General features: G+C 40.8%; 1 protein-coding gene across 1 annotated transcript in view; it reads right to left on the bottom strand.

Annotated features, from left to right (window-relative positions):
* Positions 1 to 1,312: 1,312 nt before the first annotated feature.
* treh (trehalase (brush-border membrane glycoprotein)) overlaps positions 1,313 to 22,767 on the bottom strand; it is a 36,409-nt gene continuing 14,954 nt past the window's right edge. Inside the window, exons 12-15 of the mRNA XM_017465292.3 lie at positions 19,403 to 19,514; positions 13,643 to 13,755; positions 11,902 to 11,955; positions 1,313 to 1,852 (exon numbers count right to left, since the gene is read on the bottom strand). Of these exons, the coding sequence (XP_017320781.3) occupies positions 1,700 to 1,852; positions 11,902 to 11,955; positions 13,643 to 13,755; positions 19,403 to 19,514 (432 nt within the window). The 3' untranslated portion in view covers positions 1,313 to 1,699. The remainder of the gene's footprint in view (positions 1,853 to 11,901; positions 11,956 to 13,642; positions 13,756 to 19,402; positions 19,515 to 22,767) is intronic.

Here is a 22,767-nt window from a genome sequence, read left to right as displayed (position 1 = left end):
GGTATCAGATCTATATTGTTCCAATGTTTTGGGGAGAAACCAAGCTTCACCATGTGGCGTATGTCTTCAGAAAACTCACCCAAGCCGAGCAAAAATATGATATCGGAAACAGGGAAGTGCTGACAGTAAAACTAGCCTTTGAAGAGTGGGACCACTGGCTGGAGGAGGCCACTTATCCTCTCACCATTTTCACAGCCCATACAAATCTTGAAAACCTCAAAACTGCTAAATGTGTGAACCAACGTCGTTCCACCTTATTCCACTGGACAGCATACCCACTGCCTTCGTCAAAGCTGAACTCCTCTTTAAACAAGTATTCATGTATATTGGGATTCTGGGGGACATTGTCAGTTCACCTCTCGAGATTGGGATAGTTTCACGGACAAGCTGGGAGTAACTGTCAGTTTTTCCTTTGGACAACACCTGCAGACAAACAGACAGGTGGAGCGGGCCAACCAGGAGATCGGCCACTTTTTAAGAACCTTCTAATCCAAAAACCAGGAGAATTGGGCCCAGTTTCTGCCATGGGCCAAGGATTCCCAAAACTCCTTGTGACACTCAGCCACCCAGCACACCTCATTCCAGTGTGCATGAAATGCTAACCTGACCAATTCATCAGTGGTTTTGGAGAAGTGAACAGATGTGGGAAAGAACTCATCAGCACCTGGAACAAGTGGCCAAATCTAATGAAGAAAATGCTGACAGGCACTGAGGAGAGAACCCCACAAGTAACCTGGGGACAGAGTCTGGCAGGAAACCAAAGATTTCCATCATCTACAAGCTTGCAAGAAATCCCAGGTATATCGGCCCATTCAAAATCCTAAAACAAATAAATTATGTCACATATAAACTGAACCTACAATGACACTGCTGCACTGCTCCCTCATTCTATGTTTCCCACCTGAAACCCATCTGCACCCTAGCCACTAACACTCCTTTGGCCACCCCTCCACTTTCCCTCGACATTGCAGGCCAGCCAGCATACTTAGTAAAAACAATTCTCAACTCTCATCACAGAAATGGCAAGTTGGAATATCTTATCAACTAGGAGGGTTATGGTCCAGAAGAACAATGCTGGGTACTGGCACATGACATCCTTGACCCCAACCTGTGCTAGGCGTTCCATGCCAATCACCCTGAATGTCCAGGTCCACAAACATGGGGAAGGCCCAGAAGGAGATATAGGAGCCCTTTTTTGGGGGGTGGGGGGATTGCTGTTCTGGTTTCAACTTTGCATTGTTACTCTGTTTTGTCTATGCTGTCCTGTTTGCTGATTTCCATCATGTTCTGCTTCCTGAAAGAATTAATGAGGAACTATAATCATAATTTGCTCTTAATTATTTCTTACTTTTATTGAATGCTTTTGTTGATTAAAAACTAAGGAAATGTTTACTTATATAGCTTTACAACTATGTTGTTTATGTGTACACAATCATGTACTGTACATGTAATATCTTTTATAAATTCAATTGAAGACACATTGACAAGCCATACAACTGAATGGTGCTAAAATCTACATTGATTTTTACTTATTGTGATCTCTGTATTTGTAGTTATAACTGTTTATAGTCATACAGTCCTATAGCACAATATAGTTATTGTAATAACTACTCAAAACAAGCAGAATAAACAAGCATACTGACTACAATGGAATTCTAAAATTAAAATATACAAGAAGTCCTTTTGCCACATCTAACTATCAGAATGGTGCATGGTAAAATATGACATTTGCAATTGTGTAAATTAGTCCAATCTGAAGACCAGACCCTAGGACACTTCCCGCAGAGCTCAGCTTATTCCCATACTGGTCCAGCAGCTGTAGAGCAACACCATTGGTCCATCCAAATCCCAGCTGCAAAAGCAAGTACAAAAATGACTCAGGTAGAATTATTCAGCACCATTGACAGCATCATTCTAGATGCACATTCAGTGCTCTGGTGACTGTTATAACAATAATAATAATACATATATGATGTGTGTGTGTGTGTGTGTGTGTGTGTGTGTGTGTGTGTGTGTGTATGTATGTATATATATATATATATATATATATATATATATATGTATGTATATATATATATATATATATATATATATATATATATATATATATATATATATATATATATATATATATAATATACAGTGGCAAGAAAAAGTATGTGAACCTTTGGAATTTCATGGTTTTCTGCATAAAGGCCATTGTCCTTTAGGATTTTCTGGTACAGAACAGAATTCATGTTTCCCTGAATTATTGCAAGTTGCCCAGGCCCTGAAGCAGCAAAGCATCCCCACACTATCACATTTCTACCACCATGCTTGACCGTGGGTATAATGTTCTTTTTGTGGAATTCTGTGTATGGTTCATGTCAGATGTAATGGGTCCTCCAAAAAGTTCCACCTTAAACTCATCAGTCCAAAGAACATCTTCCAAAAAGGTTTGAGGATCATCAAGGTGTGTTTTGGCAAAATTCAGATGAGCCTTAATGTTCTTCTGGGTTATCACTGGTTTTCGCCTTACCAATCTTCCATGAATGCCATTTTTGCCCAGTGGCTTTCTGATAGTGTAGTCATGAACAGTGACTTTTATTGATGCAAGAGAGGCCTGTCGGTCCTTTGATGTTGTCCTTGGCTCTTTTGTGACTTGCTGGATGAATAGTTGCTGAATTCTGGAAGTTCAGCAACTCTGGGAAGGTTCACTACTGTGCTGAGGTTTTCCCTTTGGAGATAATGGCTCTCACTGTTGTCCTTTGAAGTCCCAGAGCCTTTGCAATAGCTTTGTAACCCTTCCCAAACTGATGTATTTTAATCTTCTTCCTCATCATTTCTGGAATTTCTTTCAACTTTGGCATTTGTTACTGGGTAAGATCTTTTAACCAACTGCATGCGGTTGAAAAAGTTCTAAGTGTTGATTTGATTGAACAAGGTTTGTAGTAATCAGGCCTGGTTGCATCTAGTCAAGCTGAACCCGATTATGAATGCAGTTTCAAAGATTTTGGGGAATTAGTAACTACAGGGGCAAATACATTTTCAGACAGGCCCAGGTGTTATTGGATAACTTTTTGCTTCAATAAATAAAATTTATTTAAAAACTGTATTTTGTGTTTACTCAGTTGCCTTTGTTTTATCTTAGATTTTGTTTTAATTTCTGAAACAATTTAGTATGAGATATACACAAAACCAGAAGAAATCAGGATGGGGCAAATACTTTTTCATAGTACTCAAGAAAAAAAGAAACTTCCCTTTTTCAGGAGACTGTATTATAAAAGATCATTTTGTAAAATCCAAATAAGCTTTACAGATCTTTATTGGAAAGGGTTTAAACAAACGTTTTTCATGCTTGTTCAATGAACCACAAACAATTATTGCACATGCACCTGTGGAACAGTCCTTAAGACTGTAGTGTCAAAAACAACTAGTGGTGCTAATTACCTTTTTCCATAAGTGATCATACTCAAAAGCACAATTGAAAGTAAAAATATAGAACACGTTGGATGAGAGAAGCAAAAATCCAGTTTATTGTTCAAAAAACATGAGATCCAATCAGTGAGATGTCCCAAAGTGATCTGAGTCTAAGCACAGACTCAATGACATATTTATACAGTTTTATCTTTAGGTTATGCCCAATTATCTAATTCTTTTGGAATCCCAATGTGCTTTAAAAATGCCTTTTTTGATTTCCCTTAAATCCTACTTTTCCCATTTTTAAATACCATTACAACCAACTTTTCTCACTCTGGAATCTCATCGCCCTGTTGTCCTGGACAATTTGGATATTTTATCACTTCTTCATTATGGGTGAGATATATTTTTATTATTGCGTATTGTTACATATACAGTGGCAAGAAAAAGTATGTGAAACTTTTGGAATTTCATGGTTTTCTGCATAAATTTGTCATAAAATGTGATCTGATGTTCATCTGAGTCAAGGGTATTGACAAATATAATGAAAAAAAAACCTCATAGTGCTTGTGTAAAAAGTACGGGAACCCTTGAGGTAATGACCTGAAAAAAGCTAATTGGAGTCAGGTTTTAGCACACCTGGACTCTCGTTAAGAAAATGAGTTTGGAGGTGTGGACTACAGCTACTTTGACTGATAAAAACCCCTCAAACTTTTGGAGTTTGCTCTGCACAAGAAGCACACGCTTATGTGAGCCATGCCTCGCCAAAAAGAGCTTTCAGAAGATGTATGATCAAGAATTGTTTATTTACATAAAGCTGGCAAGGGTTACAAAGTGATTTCAAAGACTTTAGAAACAGTTAGGCAAACATTTTACAAATGGAGACACTTTGGGACTGTTGCTACTCTACCAAGAAGTGGGCGCCCAGTCAAAATGACACCAAGAGCACAACGAAGATTCATCAGTGCAGTAAAGAAACAATCCCAAATTACAGCCAAAGATTTGAAGGCATCATTGGAACTGGCTAACATCTCTTCATGAGTCTACAATACGTAAACATTGAACAAGAGGGGTATCTACGGCAGGACACCACGAAGGAAGCCACTGCTTACTAAAAAGAATATTTCTGCACGCCTGAAGTTTGCAAAAGAGCACACTGAAACTCCACAGTGATATTGGCAAAATGTTTTGTGGACTGATGAAACTAAGATTGAACTATTTGGAAAAACCACACAGCACTACATCTGGCGTAGAAAGGGCACGGCATATCATCATGAAAACATCATCCCAACTGTAAAGTATGGTGGAGGAAACATCATGATTTGGGCCTGCTTTGCTGCATCAGGGCCTGGCCAGCTTGCAATCATTGAGCTGAAGATGAATTCCCAAGTATATCAGCCAATTCTTCAGGATAATGTTAGAATGTCTGTACGTCAGCTGAAACTGTGTAGAAGTTGGGTGATGCAACAGGACAGCGACCCAAAACACCGGAGCAAGTCCACAACAGAATGGCTTCAGAAAAACAAAATCCGCCAGTTGGAGGGGCCAAGTCAGAGTCCAGACCTTAACCCAATAGAGATGCTATGGAATGACTTGAAGACAGCCATACACATGAAACGCTCAAAGAATATGACTAAAGCAGTTCTGCCAGGAAGAATGGGCTAAAATTCCTTCTGAATGATGTGCAGGTCTGATCCACAGCTACAGGAAGCACCTGGTTGAGGTTATTGCTGCCGGGGGGGGGGGGGGGGGGGGGGTCAACCATTTATTAATTCTAAGGGTTCACTTACTTTTTCCACTGCCATTATGAATGTTGAATGAGTGTGTTCAATAAAGACATGAGGGATCAGAATTTATTTTGTGTTATTATTTTAGGCACATCATATTCAGATCACAGCAGATCACATTTTATGACAAATTTATGCAGAAAACCATGAAATTCCAAAAGGGTCACATACTTTTTCTTGCTACTGTATATATACATGTGTGTGTGTGTGTGTGTGTGTGTGTGTGTGTGTGTGTGTATATATATATATATATATATATATATATATATATATATATATATATATATATATAGAGAGAGAGAGAGAGAGAGAGAGAGAGAGAGAGGGGGGGGGGGGGGGGGGTGTTTGAAAGTTTGTCAACCCTTTTTGAATTTTTTAATGTATCTGTATAAATATGACCTAAGTCATCATCAGTTTTTCACACAAGTCTTAAACGTAGACAAAGAGAATCCAATTCAACTAATGACACAAAGATATTATGCTTGCTCATTTATTTAGTGAGGGACATTATCCAATATTACATATCTGTGAGTACCAAAAGTATTTTAACCTCCAAGATTAGCCGTTAATTTGAAGCTGAAATTAGAGTCAGGTATTTTCAGTCAATGGGATGGCCGGTGTGAAGGTGTGAGTAAGCACCCCATTTTATTTAAAGAACAATGATCTATCAAAGTTTTCACAACACATGTCTGTGGAAGTGGATCATATCATAAACAAAGGAGATTTCAGAGGGCCTCAGAAAAAGAGTTGCTGATGCCATCTGTGATGGTCGGCCTGTGGCCTGCACTCACAGGAAGGCACCGCACACACACCCTGCTCCTCAAGCAACCGCGGGTCAGGTGACAGTGGCACTTCAGCAACCCGTTTGTTTTGGACAGCGCATGGATGTGAAGCGGAGTGGCAGAAACACACATGGTTGGCAGCTGATGAGTGGAATGGCTTCTTCTCACCGTCATGCAGGAGAGAGGTAGCTATAAAAGGGAGCAGCAGGCACAGAGGGGTAAGTGTGTTCTCCAATCACATGTTCAATAACGTGTTTTGTCTCTCTGCCTGCCAGAAGCCGGCAAGGACAACAGAGAAGAAGCTCCCCAGCTGTACTGCACCTTCTGCTGGCACCCTTGGTCTGCTCCATGCCCCCTGGGTCACGCCTCACTGCTGCTCCACCGCGATCCCTATTGCCACTTCACTCTCCTCTATACCTCCAGCCATTCACCTGAGCATGAATAAAAGAACACTTTTCCACTACGATTATCTTCAGTGTGTCTATGTTCCACCTGTTGCAGCCTAAAGCTACACTGGTGGAGAATGTGGGCATATTAGAACACAGATCCAACCCAAAATCATCATGGACCCCATGTTACAACACCTGCTGGAGACAAACATCCAGCTGCAGGCGGTGACCCAGGAACTGGCTCAGAGCCTACACGCTGCCACCCAAGAACTGCTGGAGCTGAAGAGGAAACCCTGCTCCTCCACATCAGTCCCTCTCACAAACCCCTGCTGAGAAGCACCAAGTATCCTGATGAAGCTTACCAGTGAAGACGAGGTAGAGGTCTTCCTCCTAACTTACAAGTGGGTTATCCGGTGCAAACAATGGGAAGAAGAGCGCTGGACGGACATCCTCACTCCTTTCCTCCACCTACCATGCCCTTCCACCCTACCAAGCTTCCCACTACCCAACGTTGAAAACTGAAATCTTGGGCCGCTGAGGCCTATCCCCCTTCAATGCAGTGGCAGAGTTCCACAGCTGGTCCCACCAGCCGGGAGCCAACCCTCAGCCTAAGATGAACTCCCTGCTCTGAATCAATGGGAGGTGGCTCCAACCGTACTGGCACACCACCACCGAAGTGGCCGAAGGGATTGTGATGGACCACTTCCTAAGGGCTCTGTCACCTGAAGAACAGAAAATGGTGGGGATGAGAAGCACCTGCACCCCGGAAGAGATGGTGGAAGCACTCGAATGCACCCTAGCCACCCTGAGCATTGGCAGGGGCGAGCAGAGGGATACCAATCTGGGGCTCTGCTGGGGCAAAACCCCAAAGCGACCGTCAAAGTGAACAGCCAACCAGTCACCGCTCTCCTGGATTCCAGATGTACGGTAACCTTGGACCACCCGACCACCCTCAATTAGTGGCCCAAACCCACCAAAGTCCTCCCCATCTCCTGTGACCTTGCTGCTGAGGTCCTGTCCTCCTCCCCAGCCGGCAAGTGGTCAATCCTTGTTGGACTGATCCCGTTCCGATTGTTCCCCTCCCCAGGAGTGGTCAACAAACAAAGATCTCTCCTAGAGCAAGACACGTAATAGTCCATGAGGTCACCAAGGAGCCCAGGGTAACTTCTAAGCAACTAAAGACCTCTCTCACATTGGCTAATGTTAATGCTCATGAGTCCACCATCAGGAGAACACTGAACAACAATGGTTTGCATTGAAGGGTTGCTAGGAGAAAACCATTGCTCTCCAAAAAGAACTATGCTGCCTGTCTGCAGTTTTCTAAAGATCACATGGTCATGCCAGAAGGCTTTTGGGGAAAAAATTGGGTATTTTTTTGTTTTGAGACCAAAACTGAATATTTTGGTTTAAATAAGAAGCGTTATGTTTGGAGAAAGGAAAACATTCTCGTCCAGCATAAGAACCTTATCCCTTCTGTGAAATATTTTCGTGGCAGTTTCATGGATTGGACCTGTTTTGCTGCATCTGGGCCAGGATGACCCATCATTGATGGAACAATGAATTCTGAAGTATAACAGCAAATTCTAAAGGAATATATCAGGACATCGGACGATGAACTGAATTTGACCTTAATCCAATATCAATGTTGTGGAAGGACCTGAAGCAAGCAGTTCATTTAAAGAAACCCACCAACATCCCAGAGTTGAAGCTGTTCTGTGGTGAGTAATGGGTTAAAATTCCTCCAAGCCGATGTATAGAACACTTTCCAAAAACATGCAGTTATTGCTGCACAAGGGGAGGTCACACCACATACTGAAAGCAAAGGTTCACATACTTTTGCCACTCACAAATATGTAATTGTTGCTGTGCTCAACTGTGAAGTTTAATAATTTAGAAACGCTGAGGCAGAAGCGTCAGCAGAAGCGTCAGCCCTTGTCGTGTGAAGACCAAGCTCGTGTAAAGACCTGCGAGTCTACCTGCGCGAGTCCACCGAGCAAGGACACCGACAGGACACCACACATGCTGCTAAGTACACTTTTTTCTCCCTTTATTCCTCTTGCTGTTCACCTGTTTACAGAGGTACTAACACTAATATGTGTCATCAGTTTATACCTGTTATTTGCCACAGGCGCAGACTGCGGCATACTCCCAGAAAAGTACGCACTTGGACAACGTATGCTCTCTGAATGTGGCCTTTGCAGAGTTCCTATCATTCTCTATAGGACTTTGGAACTGCCAATCTGCTGTCAACAAGGCAGATTTCATTCCTGCCTTTGCAACGCACTCCAACCTCAGTGTGCTGGCTCTGACTGAGACCTGGATCCATGCCAAGAACACTGCCACAACCGCTGCACTAGCCTCCAACTTTAACTTCTCCCATACCTCACGTCCCAACAGACGAGGGGGTGGTACAGGTTTGCTTCTCTCCAAAACATGGAAATTTACCTGTATTTCTCCCTCTTGCTCATACACTTCCTTTGAATTTCATGCTGTCACAGTCACTGACCCTGCCAAAATGCACTTTCTTGTTGTTTACCATCCTCCAGGTCAACTGGGGAAGTTCAATGATGAATTTGACACGCTACTGTCCACCATCCCAGATGATGGAACTCCTCTTCTGGTCCTTGGTGACTTCAACATCCAATTAGACAAGCCACATGCAGCTGACTTTCTTGCTCTCCTTCCCACATGTGACCTCAAGCAGTTCACCACACCAGCAACTCACAAAGCTGGCAAACAGCTCGACCTCGTCCTCACATGTAATTGCACCACACACAATCTTCTCATTACTCCTCTCCACACCTCTGATCATTTCTTTATCCAGTTCTCTATTTCTCTCCCCTCACCCCTTCACTGTCTCCACCCTCTATCTCTTTTCGTCGCAATCTTCGCTCCCTTTCCCCCTCACATTTCTCCTCCATTGTCACAACTTTACTTCCCTCTGATAGCCACCTCTCCTCACTTGCCTTAAACACCGCAACTGACATGCTATGTTCCACCCTAACATCTTCACTTGACAGCATCTGCCCCCTAACCTCCAGACCTGCTCACACATCACCCTCTAGCCCTTGGCTCTCAGAAGCTCTGTTTAACAACCGGGCCAAACTAAGAGCATCTGAAAGGAAATGGCGTAAATCTAACAACCCAACTCACCTAACTGATTACCAGACACTTCTCTCCTCTTTTTCCAATAGCATCTCCACTGCTATAGCCACATACTACCAAGAGAAGATTGGTAGTTCTCCCAACAAACGCACTCTCTTCAAAACCTTTTCCTCTCTTCTCTGTCCCCCTCCTCCCCCTTCCCCTACCTCTCTCACTGCAGATGACTTTGCCACTTTCTTTTCCAACAAGGTTGCATCAATCAGGAACCAGTTCTCAACCCCAGACAAGCATAGACCTGCTCCTTCTCCATGTAACTCTCAACTGACTTTCTTCTCTCCCCTCTCAGAGACTGATGTCTCTAAACTCCTCCTCTCTAGCCGTCCCAGAACCTGTCCTCTTGACCCTATCCCTTCCCATCTTCTTCAGTCCATCTCTCCCACACTATTACCTGCACTCACACACATCTTTAACACATCCCTCTCTACTGGCACATACCTACCTCATTTAAGCAGGCCCAGGTTACCCTACTGCTTAAAAAACCATCACTTAACCCTGCTGTAGTTGACAACTACAGGCCTGTTTCCCTCCTCCCTTTTCTTTCCAAAATTCTTAAAAGAGCTGTTTTTAATCAACTCTCCAATTTTCTCACACAGAACAACCTCCTGGACACCAAGCAGTCTGGCTTCAAGAGCAATCACTCCAAAGAGACTGCTCTGCTTTCTGTCACTGAAGCCTTATGACTAGCAAGAGTAACTTCTAGATCATCTGTCCTCATCCTACTTGACCTCTCTGCTGCTTTTGACACTGTGAACCATCAGATCCTCCTGTCAACTCAAGGTATCATGGAGGGGAGGTATTTCTGAAACTCAGCAACTCACAACTGGCATTCCACAGGGGTCAGTTCTGGGTCCACTACTCTTTTCTATCTACACTACATCTCTAGGGCAGGTGATTGAGTCTCATGGCTTCTCATATCATTGCTATGCTGACGACACCCAGCTCTATTTGTCCTTCCAGCCTGATGATCCATCCGTCTCTGCACGTATCTCTGCTTGCCTGTCGGACATCTCGGTCTGGATGAGGGAACACCATCTTAAGCTCAACCTGGCAAAATCTGAGCTTCTTGTCATCCCAGCCTGTCCCTCGATCAACCACAACCTCACTGTACAGCTCAGCTCAACCACACTCAAGCCAACCAGGACAGCCAGGAACCTTGGGGTGATTCTTGATGACATCTTGACCTTTACAGACCACATCTCAACAACTGCACGGTCCTGTAGGTTCATCCTGTACAACATTAAGAAAATCAGACCCTACCTCACCGAACAGGCTACACAGATACTAGTCCAGGCTCTTGTTATCTCGAAACTGGACTACTGCAACTCACTACTTTCAGGCCTCCCAACCAGCTCCATCAGACCCCTTCAGATGATTCAGAATGCTGCAGCACGCCTCATCTTCAACCAGCCCAAGAGAACCCATATCACACCCCTCCTCATATCCCTCCACTGGCTTCCTGTAGCTGCCCGCATCAAATTCAAGGCCTTGATGCTCACCTAGAAGACCTTGTCTGGAACAGCTCCCTCCTACCTCAACTCTCTCCTGAAGGCTTACATTCCCTCACACAATCTGCGATCGATTATCGACCGACGCTTAGTAGTTCCTACTCAGGATGGCTCAAGGTCCCTTTCCAGAAGCTTCAAACTAACTGTTCCTCAGTGGTGGAATGAACTTCCAACCTCAATCCGGACCGCAGAATCTCTCACCATCTTCAAAAAACAGCTAAAGACCCATCTCTTCTGTGAACACCTCACCAACTAATTAAAAAATTTTTAAAAAATAAAAAATTCACTTACACCTCTGCTCTGTGCACTTTGCTTCTTCTAGAACTCAATTAATGGATCTTGTATGGTAGCACTACTTGTATTGTTCTCTGCTTGATATATCACTTTGCTTGTATTTTCTCATTTGTAAGTCGCTTTGGATAAAAGTGTCTGCTAGATGAATAAATGTAAATGTAAATGTAATATTGGATCATTTTCCTCAATAAATAAATGACAAAGTATTTTGGGTTTTCTTGATCTAGTTTTAGGACTTTTAGGTATGAAAATCTGATAATGTTTCAGGTCATATTGAAGCAGATAAACAGAAAATTCTGCATGGTTCACAAACTTTCAAGCAGTACTATATATATATATATATATATATATATATATATATATATACATATATATATATATATATATATATATATATATATATTATCATTAATATTAGTGTAATGTAATAATGTAATATTGGATTTTACATTGTTAAAGCGGTGCAACATTTCATCAGTCTGAAAAGCACACTTCAAGTATTTCCTTAAAGGATTACGTTAATCACCACCATAGAAAGAGAGGTAGAAATTGGTACATGTAAACAGGATTACAGCATCACCTGAACTTCATATTCACCACCTCCTCCAGGTTTGTTATCTCCACTGACATCATACTGCAACAGACATAAATATATACTTATATATATAATGTATATATATATATATATATATATATGTATATATATATATATATATACATATATACACACACACACACACATATATATATATATATATATATATATATACACACACACACACATATATATATATATATATATATATATATATATATATATATATATATATATATATATATATATATATATATGTGTGTGTGTGTGTGTGTGTGTATATATATATATATATATATATATATATATATATATATATATATATATATATACGCACACACACACACACACATATATATATATATATATATATATATATATATATATATATATATATATATATATATATAAATGGACATTGAAAAAGGTACTGTTTTTTCCAGCTGTGTACATAATATTTGAATTTTAAAAATATATATGAGCTCACAGTACAGACTTGCAGCTTTAAATTGAGGATACCCACATCCAATGTTTATGGATAAAAGCACTTTTTTATATATGACAACCCCCCCCCCCCCTTTTTTTTAAAATACTTGGTTGCAAATCCTTTGCAGTCAGTGATTGCCTAGAAGTCTGGAATCCATAGACATCACCAGATGCTGGGTTCCTTCCCCGGGTATGCTTTTCCAGGCCTTTACTGCAGCTGTCTCCAGTTCCTGCTTGTTCTTGGGGTGTTTTTCCTTCAGCAATAGAAATGCATTCTCAGTTGGATTTAGGTTAGGTGATTGTCTTGACCATTGCAGAACATTACACTTTTTGGCCTTGAGTTGCTTTCAAGTACACTGCAGATCATTGTCTATCTGCACTGTGAAGCACCATCCAATGAGTTTTGAAGCATTTGGTTGAATCTGAGCAGGAAATATAGCCCTATACATTTTAATCCTGCTGCCTTTGTCAGCAGTGAACTCATAAATAAACACTAGGGAACCAGTTCCATTGGCAGACATACATGCCCATAAGTTGAGCTGGTATACTTTGGATCATGATAATTTGGCCTTAGGATGTTGTTCCAGAAAAGTACATACTTTTTTGTTTTTGAGGCTTACCAATGGTTTACATATTGTGGTTAACCCTTTGTGTTTAGCCTGGTGAAGTGTTCTCTTTATTATTGACTTTGACACAGATATACCTACTCACTGGATCCCTCTGGCCAACAGTTGTGAAGGGGTTTTTCTTCATCTGGGAAATAATTCTTCTGTCATCCATCACACTTGTTTTCTGTGATGTTCTGGGCCTTTTGGTGTTCCCGGGCTCACCAGTGCATTCTTTCTTTTTTAAGAATGTACCAAGTAGTTGATTTAACCACACTTAATCTCTCTGAGGGGTTTCCTTTGATTTTTCAGCCTATTGGCTTGCTTCATTGGCAGTGACAGCTCTTTAGACTTCATATTGAGCGCAACGGATTAGAAATGCAAATGTCACACTTGAAATCAATTCTAGACCTTTCATCTGCTTTCCTGAAGTGTAAGGAAAGGATATTATCATTTAAAAGGGGGACATATGAAAAGTGTCCTACACTGTCCACCCAATTTGAATGTACATACCCTCAAATTAAAGCTGAAGGGCTTAATTTCTACTCCAATATTTAATCAATATGTAATCAGCGACAGTGTAATCTATATATTTACATCACTGAAATACTTAGGAAAAACAACATGAAATGCACCTTTTCAAACATGGCATCATATTTAACATAAGCCAGCCAGTTTGTTTGAATCCACTGTTGGGCCAAATCAAAGGCAAGATCTTTGGCATCTACTGAGTCAAGCTCTGACAGACCTGAGAAAGACAATACAAGATGGTAACTTTAAATATCGAGTTGCATACCAAATGTCCTAAAAGGTAATCCTCAAATTTGCTTGGCTTTTCCCCCCAAGCCTGGGGCTACATGTATATCAATCTGACTATATAGCCTATTAATTTGTTGCACTGTACCTCCCTGTTGTCATATAACTTATGTTATTTGTTTCCTTTTTTATCATCTTGACCTTTTATACTAGTGAAAGGTTATTCCTGAATTGAACTGAACATGTATGGAGACATTGAATGAATAAATAGTCAGGAATGTACAGTATACCAATATAAAATGAATCTGCAGGGTCTAAGCACTGTTAGCAAATAGCAGCCCCAGTGGCCAGTTGTCACCAAATGACATAAAACACCTACTTCCAAAGTGTTGTGAAATTAGCTTAATGGTAATCTTGTGAAATGCCTCCTGAAAGCTGATTGGCTAATGTTTTTTAAGCAACCCAGTTAACATAAAAATACACTTTCAGGTTAGCATAACAATGCTCAAACAAATGTATGGTTTCAAAGAAACAGCTATTTGAACTTAACCCTGCTCCCTATAGATTACCTTGCCTCAGATTTTACAGCCTCAGAATCTAGTCTTAAATGTGACTTTCAAGTTCCACCTGATTCTGTCCAGGGAATCATGAGTTACAGTTGTGTTGGCCTGCAAAAATGTTTTGATATGTAGTGGCCATATTGTTTAGAAATATCAACAAAATGATCTACTAAGTATTTTGACAATAAAATCCTACGACTAGTTTGCAAAAGTAGATTTGTATGTTATGCAGATTACCGTAAATTTGAGAGGACAAGGCTAAATATTCCAAAAGGAAAAATTTTAATACTTGTAGCACCAAGTGGGGTGGGGGAGCGGGGGGGCGGAGGAAATAATGTACAACATATTTTACAAGATACAGTATATATATATTGAAAAACTATATGTTAAAATGCCATGTACCCCAGTATTCCCCTTATTAAAATAGGGGAAGCACAGGTGTCGGTTATATATTTGCAGTCATGTGAAAAAATAAGTACAACAAGAAATTGTTGCTGTTTTTGACATATTTGGACTAGCAAACATTTGATCATTTTTGAAACAGTGCCTATTCATAAAGTTGATATACTTGAACAAAACTACAGGGAAAATTAGCTTGTTCAACCATTTATTCAACAGAAATATCAACAGATATAATTTTTACGCGTTCGACTCGAGTTTGAATCCGCCTTTTGCAAAACTCACTCTTTTCCCTTTTCCCATCACATATCAGATCAGAAAGGAATTTATTTTCGATAAAAATGAAGAAAATATATGAAAAGTGGAAATAAAGTGCCTAACGACTGTTTAATAATAAAGTGTTTATCGGTTAGGTGTAGTTGTAGGGAGGGCTTTATTGTCCCAATAGGGTGGCATCCATTTAATAATTCTAATATATATATAGTCATTTACACTCTATGTTATTACTGCATCCTGTTTCAATGTACAACAATACTGAGATGCAAATAGTATCTGACACAATTTTCAGTACAAATAGCATCTAACAACTATTTGTATTTATTGTAAAGAACCTGCTACTTTAATATAGAGTAAAAAGAATATATCACTATTTATTTTCACTTAGTGTAAATAAGAAAATTATGCTATTTTCACTTAGTGTAAATAGCATCTATCGCTACAAGAGATTGTGCCCAGGGGCCTCTGAATTCTTAATCTGGGCCTGGTCTTTTTCATTACCGTATGAATGACTAGCAGTTTGGTTCAGCACCTGTGAGAGGTCGCTGAATCATCATATGGTGAAGCCATGTGTCTGGGCACAAACTGTACCATTACAGTGGTGTTATCATCCCCCTGGGAATACATAAAAATTAATCCCTTTTTCTGGTTTTACCAAAGATTTCTTCCTTTATTTAAATTTATATTTTAAATTAAGATTCGATTCACTGAGATGACATCACGGGGTCCTTTAAAGGGGCCATGATTTTTTTAATCTTCTCTGAGGTGTAATTATAATATTAGTAACATTTATTGCACAAAAAACATACAAAATTTAGTAATTTATGACCTTTTACCACCCAGTCTCTGACTGAAATGATCAGTTTTTGTGTCCTTTACCCTTAATACTTGTGGTTATTTCATTTCCTCGCTTCAGGACTCCTACTCTTCTGTCACAGTCAAAAGGTCAAAGCAACTAACATTCACTTTGAGATGAGTTTAGATTTGGATGATGATGTTGGCACTGCAGTCAGCAATTGTTTTGGACAATAAATTCACACAACATGTGTTGAAATAGTAATAACACAAAAAGTGTGTAGGATGTTAACACATCCATTCTGAGTGTGTACATGCTCCTCAGAACCACTACTCACTCCTCAGGGACTGAGCACCAGTGGGTGGGGCCAAAGGTGCAATGATGTAAAAGTCGTATGCAAATGTATTTGCCCATTTGCCCAACAAATACATACAAATACATACTCAGTACATAGCTGATTACCAAGCCAAGAACACAACGCCCAGAAAGGTTTTGTCAGCCAACCCCCACCCAGCCCCCTCGCTTGGCACAGCGATGCCAGACTTTGGACCGTTGCCCCTACAGAGTTTATAAGGGGCGATGGGGTAGACAATGTCTGTACCACTCCAGCGGTCAGGTGCTTCACCAACCAGTAGCTCAGATGTTGGGAAGCGCTTACGTCAGACCCCTGGGTTGCACCAACCCTGTCACAGGGCTACAAGATTCAATTCAGATGTCGACCGCCGAGGTTCCAGGGAGTCAAACTGGCCTTAGTCGTCAAGTACCCAAACAAGGCTCTGGCCCTATGCCAGGAGGTCTGGGCTCTCCTGAAGAAGGGTGCCATTGAGCAATTAGACAGCGCTTTACAGAACAGTGGATTCTATTCCACTTTTATTATCGCAAAGAAAGACGGCGGATTTGGCCCCATACTGGATTTAAGACCTCTGAACACACACCTCAAGGTTTTCAAGTTCCACATGCTACATACAGTGGATGTGCTGCAAGGCATCAGGCATAACGATTTTTTCACCCTTCAATTGTGCCCCAGCACAGGCAATTCCTCCGTTTCACCTTCGAGGGAAGGGCTTACCAGTTTTCTGTGCTCCTGTTCGAGATTTCACTGGTGCCAAGTTTCTTCACCAGGTGTGTAGCAGCATCACTGTCTCCATTACAGGCCAGGGGGATTCGAATTTTCCTGTACCTGGATGACTGGTTGATCTGTTCCCAGTCAAGAGTAGATGCCCTCAGAGAATCAGCATTGCTGGTGTCCCAGGTTACCAAGCTAGGGCTTACAGTGAATAATGGAAAGAGCTCCCTGATGCCCAGTCAGCAAAGACTGTTTATTGACATCCAGTTGGACTCACAGTTGATGATGGCTACCCTCTGTCAATGGCGAGTCAACAACATTCTCCAGCTCATCAGTCACTTCAGAAGAGGCAGGGCTCTGGTCTAAGACTGCTAGGTATACTCACAGCAGCCTCATTGGTGGTCCCTTTGGGCCTTCTGTCATTACGGCCTCTCCAGATCTGGCTGTATGACCTCAGCTCGCATCCCACTCAACACAGGCACAAGCTGGTCAGAGTCACTGCCAGTTGCTGAAGGTGCCTACGCCCATGGAGGAGAAGAGCATGTTTTAATGGACGTCTTGATGGAGGACTTGCAGCCTCAACCATCAAGGTATACATAGCTGCCATCTCAGCCATGCATAATAGAGTAGATGGTGTGATGATTGGGTCTCACACCCTTGTGACACGCTTCCTTAAAGGTACTCAATGTCTGAGACCTCCTCAACAAAACCCTGTATCCTCTTGGGACTTGCCTCTCGTATTAGAGGCACTGTCAGCCTCCAGTTGAACCTCTAGAGAGGTCAGAATTGAGGTGGCTGTCTATGAAAGCAGCTTTCCATTTAGCCATGGCATCGGCTAGATGAGTAGGTGAGTTGCACACCTTAACAGTAAGCCGAGAGTGCCTAAAATGGAGTTCTGGGAACACAGGGGTAACTTTATGGCCGAACCCTTCATTTCTCCCAAAGACCTTTTCTTCGTCTTATATGAACCAGCCCGTCAGTCTGTCAGCGTTTGAGTCCCCAACTCAGGAAGATGAACAGGGGTCGAGTGCGAGTCTGTGGTGCCCAGTGCAAGCACTAATGTGTTATATCCAAATGAATGCTGAATTCCAGCAGTCAGATTCACTGTTTGTCTGCTATATGGGGCATAGGTGATGTCACGCTTTGTCCAAGCAGGGACTGTCAAAATGGATTGTAGAGGCTATTGTTTATGCCTATAAGGGCAGGGGTCTCCAGATCCCTCCTCAGGTTCGAAGTCACTCAACCAGGAGTGTGTCTACTTCATGGGCAGCCCTATGAGGGGTCCTTCTTTCAGATATTTGTGCAGCTGTGTCATGGGCATCAACCTGCACATTTGCATAAGATTTTATAGGGGAAATGGGATCTCGCACAACCCAGTGGCTACAGCCATTTTTTCCCCAGCTTCACAGCAGTTGCTAAGGGGCAAGTAAAACGTCCTCGTGACCTTGTTGGTATTAGTCATCCAGGTGCTGAAAGCACCACCTCTCAGTAGAAATGAAATACGCGGTCAGTAGAAATGAAATAGAACAATGGTTACCTATGTAACCGTGGTTCTATGAATGTCGAATGACCGCCAGAGCTTGGCAGTCACTCGGAAGATTCGCGCAAAGATTGCCAAGAGTTCGTTTCCGGGGTGACCGTGCCTTTAGTACCAGGGCAAAAGGCACGCGTCACCCAGGTCACAGGTGACTTTGTTGATATAAACACTCAACCTGCACATACACATGATCGACATCCAGGTGATGAAAGCACCACCTCTGGCAGTCATCAGAAGTACATAGAACAACAGTTACATACGTAACCATCGTTTCATGCTAAAACTGTATAATTGGTTGGTTGGGAGGTCCCATTGGCCCCATTATTTTTACAATAGATATGCAAAAAAGCACACTTTTGGCAAAAAGGTTTATGTATCAGCCAGTTGCAGGAGGCTCCCCTTGTAGTTTGAAAAGAATAGAAACTGCCATTTAAGTAAATAGTAAAATTAGATCAATAATGTAACTGATGTCAGAAGATTACTGAGAAGTGGCTATCATGAACCACTGATCTCTTTCAGGGGCTGAAAAACACAAAATTAAAAAAGCAATAGAGGAGAAACAGACCCAAAACACTGAAGAATTAGCCCTGATCAAAATTAGCTAAGAAATTAAAGCTAATTAATTAATTAATTAATTAATTAAAACTATTGTCTGATTATATATATATATATATATATATATATATATATATATATATATATATATATATATATATATATATATATATATATATATATATGAGAGACTGCTATCTGACCTTCTAACACTTCTAACACTGAGTTTCTTAGGGTGCTCAAATGTTCAGAATCAGGCCTGATCTAGTCTGAAGCTTTCTGGCAAGAAAAAATAAAACAAAAAAATTAATACTCTGCCTATTGTTTATATTCCTTAAATGTATATTCCTTACAGTTTTTTTTTTTTAAATATTTCTGATTAATAATTCATTAAGAATTTTATTTTGTCTTTGTTTATTTAGGCAGCTCTGATCTTTTATATTTTCCTACCCTCTATAAGCATGTGTTGGAGTGGAGGCCAGGCATTAGGCATGTCCCATTGCTGGCCACTCTGACTAAGAGAGGTAGGAACACCATTGGGGTAGTCCAGGCCACCACTCCCCTATATAGAGAAAGACAGATACAGATAGACATTTTTAATACAAATTACATGACCTAAATTTTTTCAGTGATTATAAAATGCACATTACAAAATAGCATTTCAAATATATTTGGACATAAAAGGAGACAGTATACCAGCCTAACTAACAGTGTGACCGACAGAACTCTAGAACAGTGGTTCCCAAACTTTTCCTGGGCAAGGCCCCCCAAATGGCATTAAAATTTGACCGAGGCCCCCCTTTTGCAAGATGTCTTTAAAACACATTAAAAATACAGACTTCTGAATATATCCCCCTTTTTTATTAATAATTATATCTTACATCTTTACATTACGTTAGGAATTGATTGTGTGTGTGTCTGAGAGTCAGAAAGAGAAAACATACATTTATTTATTTTTCACACCAAATTGTTGAGGCCCCCTGGCGGCCCCCACTTTGAAAACCACTGCTCTAGAACACTAACAAAATCACTCTGACTAAGTGCATAATCAAATCTTCACCAGCTGACTATAGCAGACACATTCCTGGCTATTTAAAGAGTAAAGAACATGCCAACAATGCAGACAAAATACAACTAAAATACAGTCCTCTCTAAAAATATTGGAATGGCAATTCTCTAATACACTGAAGACATTTGGGTTTGAGAACAAAAGATAAATATGAGACGATGGGTCAAGATGAATATGAGATGATATTTCCACTTTCATTTTCTGATATTTACATCTAGATATGTAAACAACTTAGAACATGGCACTTGCTGTTTAAACCTACTCCTTTCTTAAGTGATCAAAAATATTGGAACATGTGACTGACAGATATCAGTCCAGGTGTGCACAGGCGTGCCCTGTTAGACTGACTGTTTAAACCAAGGGTCTTCAATCTTATCCACAAATGGCCGATATGCCTGCAGGCTTTCATTCCAATGAGGCAGGAGCCACACATGATTCCACTTATTTAATCAGTTCTAATGGACTGGTGCAGAGCCAATAACCTGTCTCTAAATGTAGACAAAACATAAGAGATGTCTATTTGTTGACTTCAGGAGAGCACAAAGCAAACACTCTCCACTGAACATCGATGGCTTCTCCATGAAGATTGTGAAGAGCACCAAATTTCTTGATGTTCACCTGGCAGAGAACCTCACCTCAATGCCAGCTCTATAGTCAAGAAAGCCCAGTAGTGTCTCCACTTTCTGCAAAGGCTGAGAAAAGCCCATCTCCCATTCCCACATCCTCACCAGATTCTACCGAGGGTCTATCGAGAGCATCCTGAGCAGAAGCATCTCTGCCTGGTTTAGACATTTCACCATCTCAGATCGCTAGTCTCTGCAAGGGATAGTGAGGACAGGTAAAAAGATCATCTGGTTCTCAGATAATACACCACACATTGCATCCGCAAAGCCACTAGCATTGTGGATGACCGACCCCACGCACCTGTCACACAAACTCTTCATCCTCCTGCCATCTGGCAAATGGTATCAAAGCATTCAGGCCCTCAAAGTTAGACTGTGTAACAGCTCCCCCTAAGCCACATCAGACTCCTCACTACCAGCAGCAGAAACATAGAGGCCATACCTCTCATAAGCAGTAAGAATCAGAAGACCAGATTGGAATTCGCATACAGAGATGAACCACAAAATTTCTGTTACCGAGATTAAAATCTACTAAAATGATGGAGAAAGAAAGGATCTGCACATAATCCAAAACATAAACGGTCAAGCATGGTGGAGGTGGTATAATGGTTTGGGCTTGCTTGGCTGTTTCTGGAATGGGCTCACTAATCATTATTGATGACGTAAACTCATCATGGTAGCAGAATGAATTCAGAAGAATACAGAAACTTTGTCTCTGCCAATTTACAGAGAAATACATCCAATCTAATTGGGAGGAATGCCACATATGGCAAGACAATGACCCAAAACACATTGCCAATACAACAAAGGACTTAATCGGAGGAAAAGTGGAGTTTAGACTGCCCAAGTAAATCACCGTAACCCGGCTGAGCAGCATTTCATTTCACTGAAGGGGAGACTGAATGGAGAAAACCCCAAAACAAAAAACAAATAACAACTGAAAGAACAATAAAAAGAACCTGTAATAGTATAAATAAAAGAACAATGCAGCAGTTTGTTGATTTCTGTGGGTCCATGGTTTGATGCAGTTATTGCAAGCAAGGGATATGCAAGCAAATATGAAGTGTTATTTACATTAAATTACTTTAATATTGTCTCTTCCAATATTTTTGCTCTCCTAAAAATTAGGTGCTCTGTCACCAGAGATGCCTTGTTCTAAGTTGTTTAACATATCTAGATGTAAATATCAGGAAATGAAAGTTGAATTTCTGATCTTTTTTTTTTCTTTTTTTTCCCTCTTCAATTCTATTCCTATTTAATGTGTATTCTTTCCTATCTGTTTCTTTTGTGTGTGTGTGTGTGTGTGTGTGTGTGTGTGTGTGTGTGTGTGTGTGTGTGTGTGTGTGTGTGTAATTGAGCTGCTGTAACGAGGGAATTTCCCCAGTGTGGGATCAATAAAGTTTATCTTATCTTATTCATATTTTGATCTCAAACCCAAATGTCTTTGGTATATAGCAAAAACAAAAGATTTGGCTTGCCATTCCAATACTTTTGGAGGCAACTGTATAACCACTGTTCATAGACAAAAAAAAAAGTGAGCGACAGAGGGGAAAGGAGAAGGAAATAATGCTGTGTAAAATGTGCCATGAGCTGGTGAGTCACACCAGTGCACAGTTTCCTAACACTGCACATTTTAGTGTTTTCTCTGCTCCCAACACACTTGATTCAACTAATCAGCTTATTAACAACCCTTCTGAAGTTAAACTGGGAGAAGGGAAAGCACTAAAATGTGCAGGACAGGACTCCAAGTCCAGGGTTGGGCTGTGCACTAGTGTATACTAACTAGCTTACACATTCACAACTGAAATTGAACACCTTTATAAACGCATACAGTGATGCTTGAAAGTTTGTGAACCTTTTATAATTGTTGCATGTATATGCGGTAAAACAGTCAGATTTTCACACGAGTTCTAAAAGTAGATAAAGGGAACCCAATTAAATAAATGAGACAAAAAATTATACTTTCTCATTTACTTATTGAGGAAAATGATCCAAAATTAAATATCTGGGAATGGCAAAAGTATGTGAAAAGTATGTGCTTTCAGTATCTGGTGTGACCCCCCTTGTGCAGCAATAACTGCAACTAAAAGTTTCCGGTAAATGTTGATTAGTCCTAGATACTT

Source organism: Ictalurus punctatus, chromosome 4 (genome assembly GCF_001660625.3).
Source record: "Ictalurus punctatus breed USDA103 chromosome 4, Coco_2.0, whole genome shotgun sequence".
Classification (NCBI taxonomy): Eukaryota; Metazoa; Chordata; class Actinopteri; order Siluriformes; family Ictaluridae; genus Ictalurus; species Ictalurus punctatus.
This window is presented reverse-complemented; position numbering and strand designations above follow the sequence as displayed.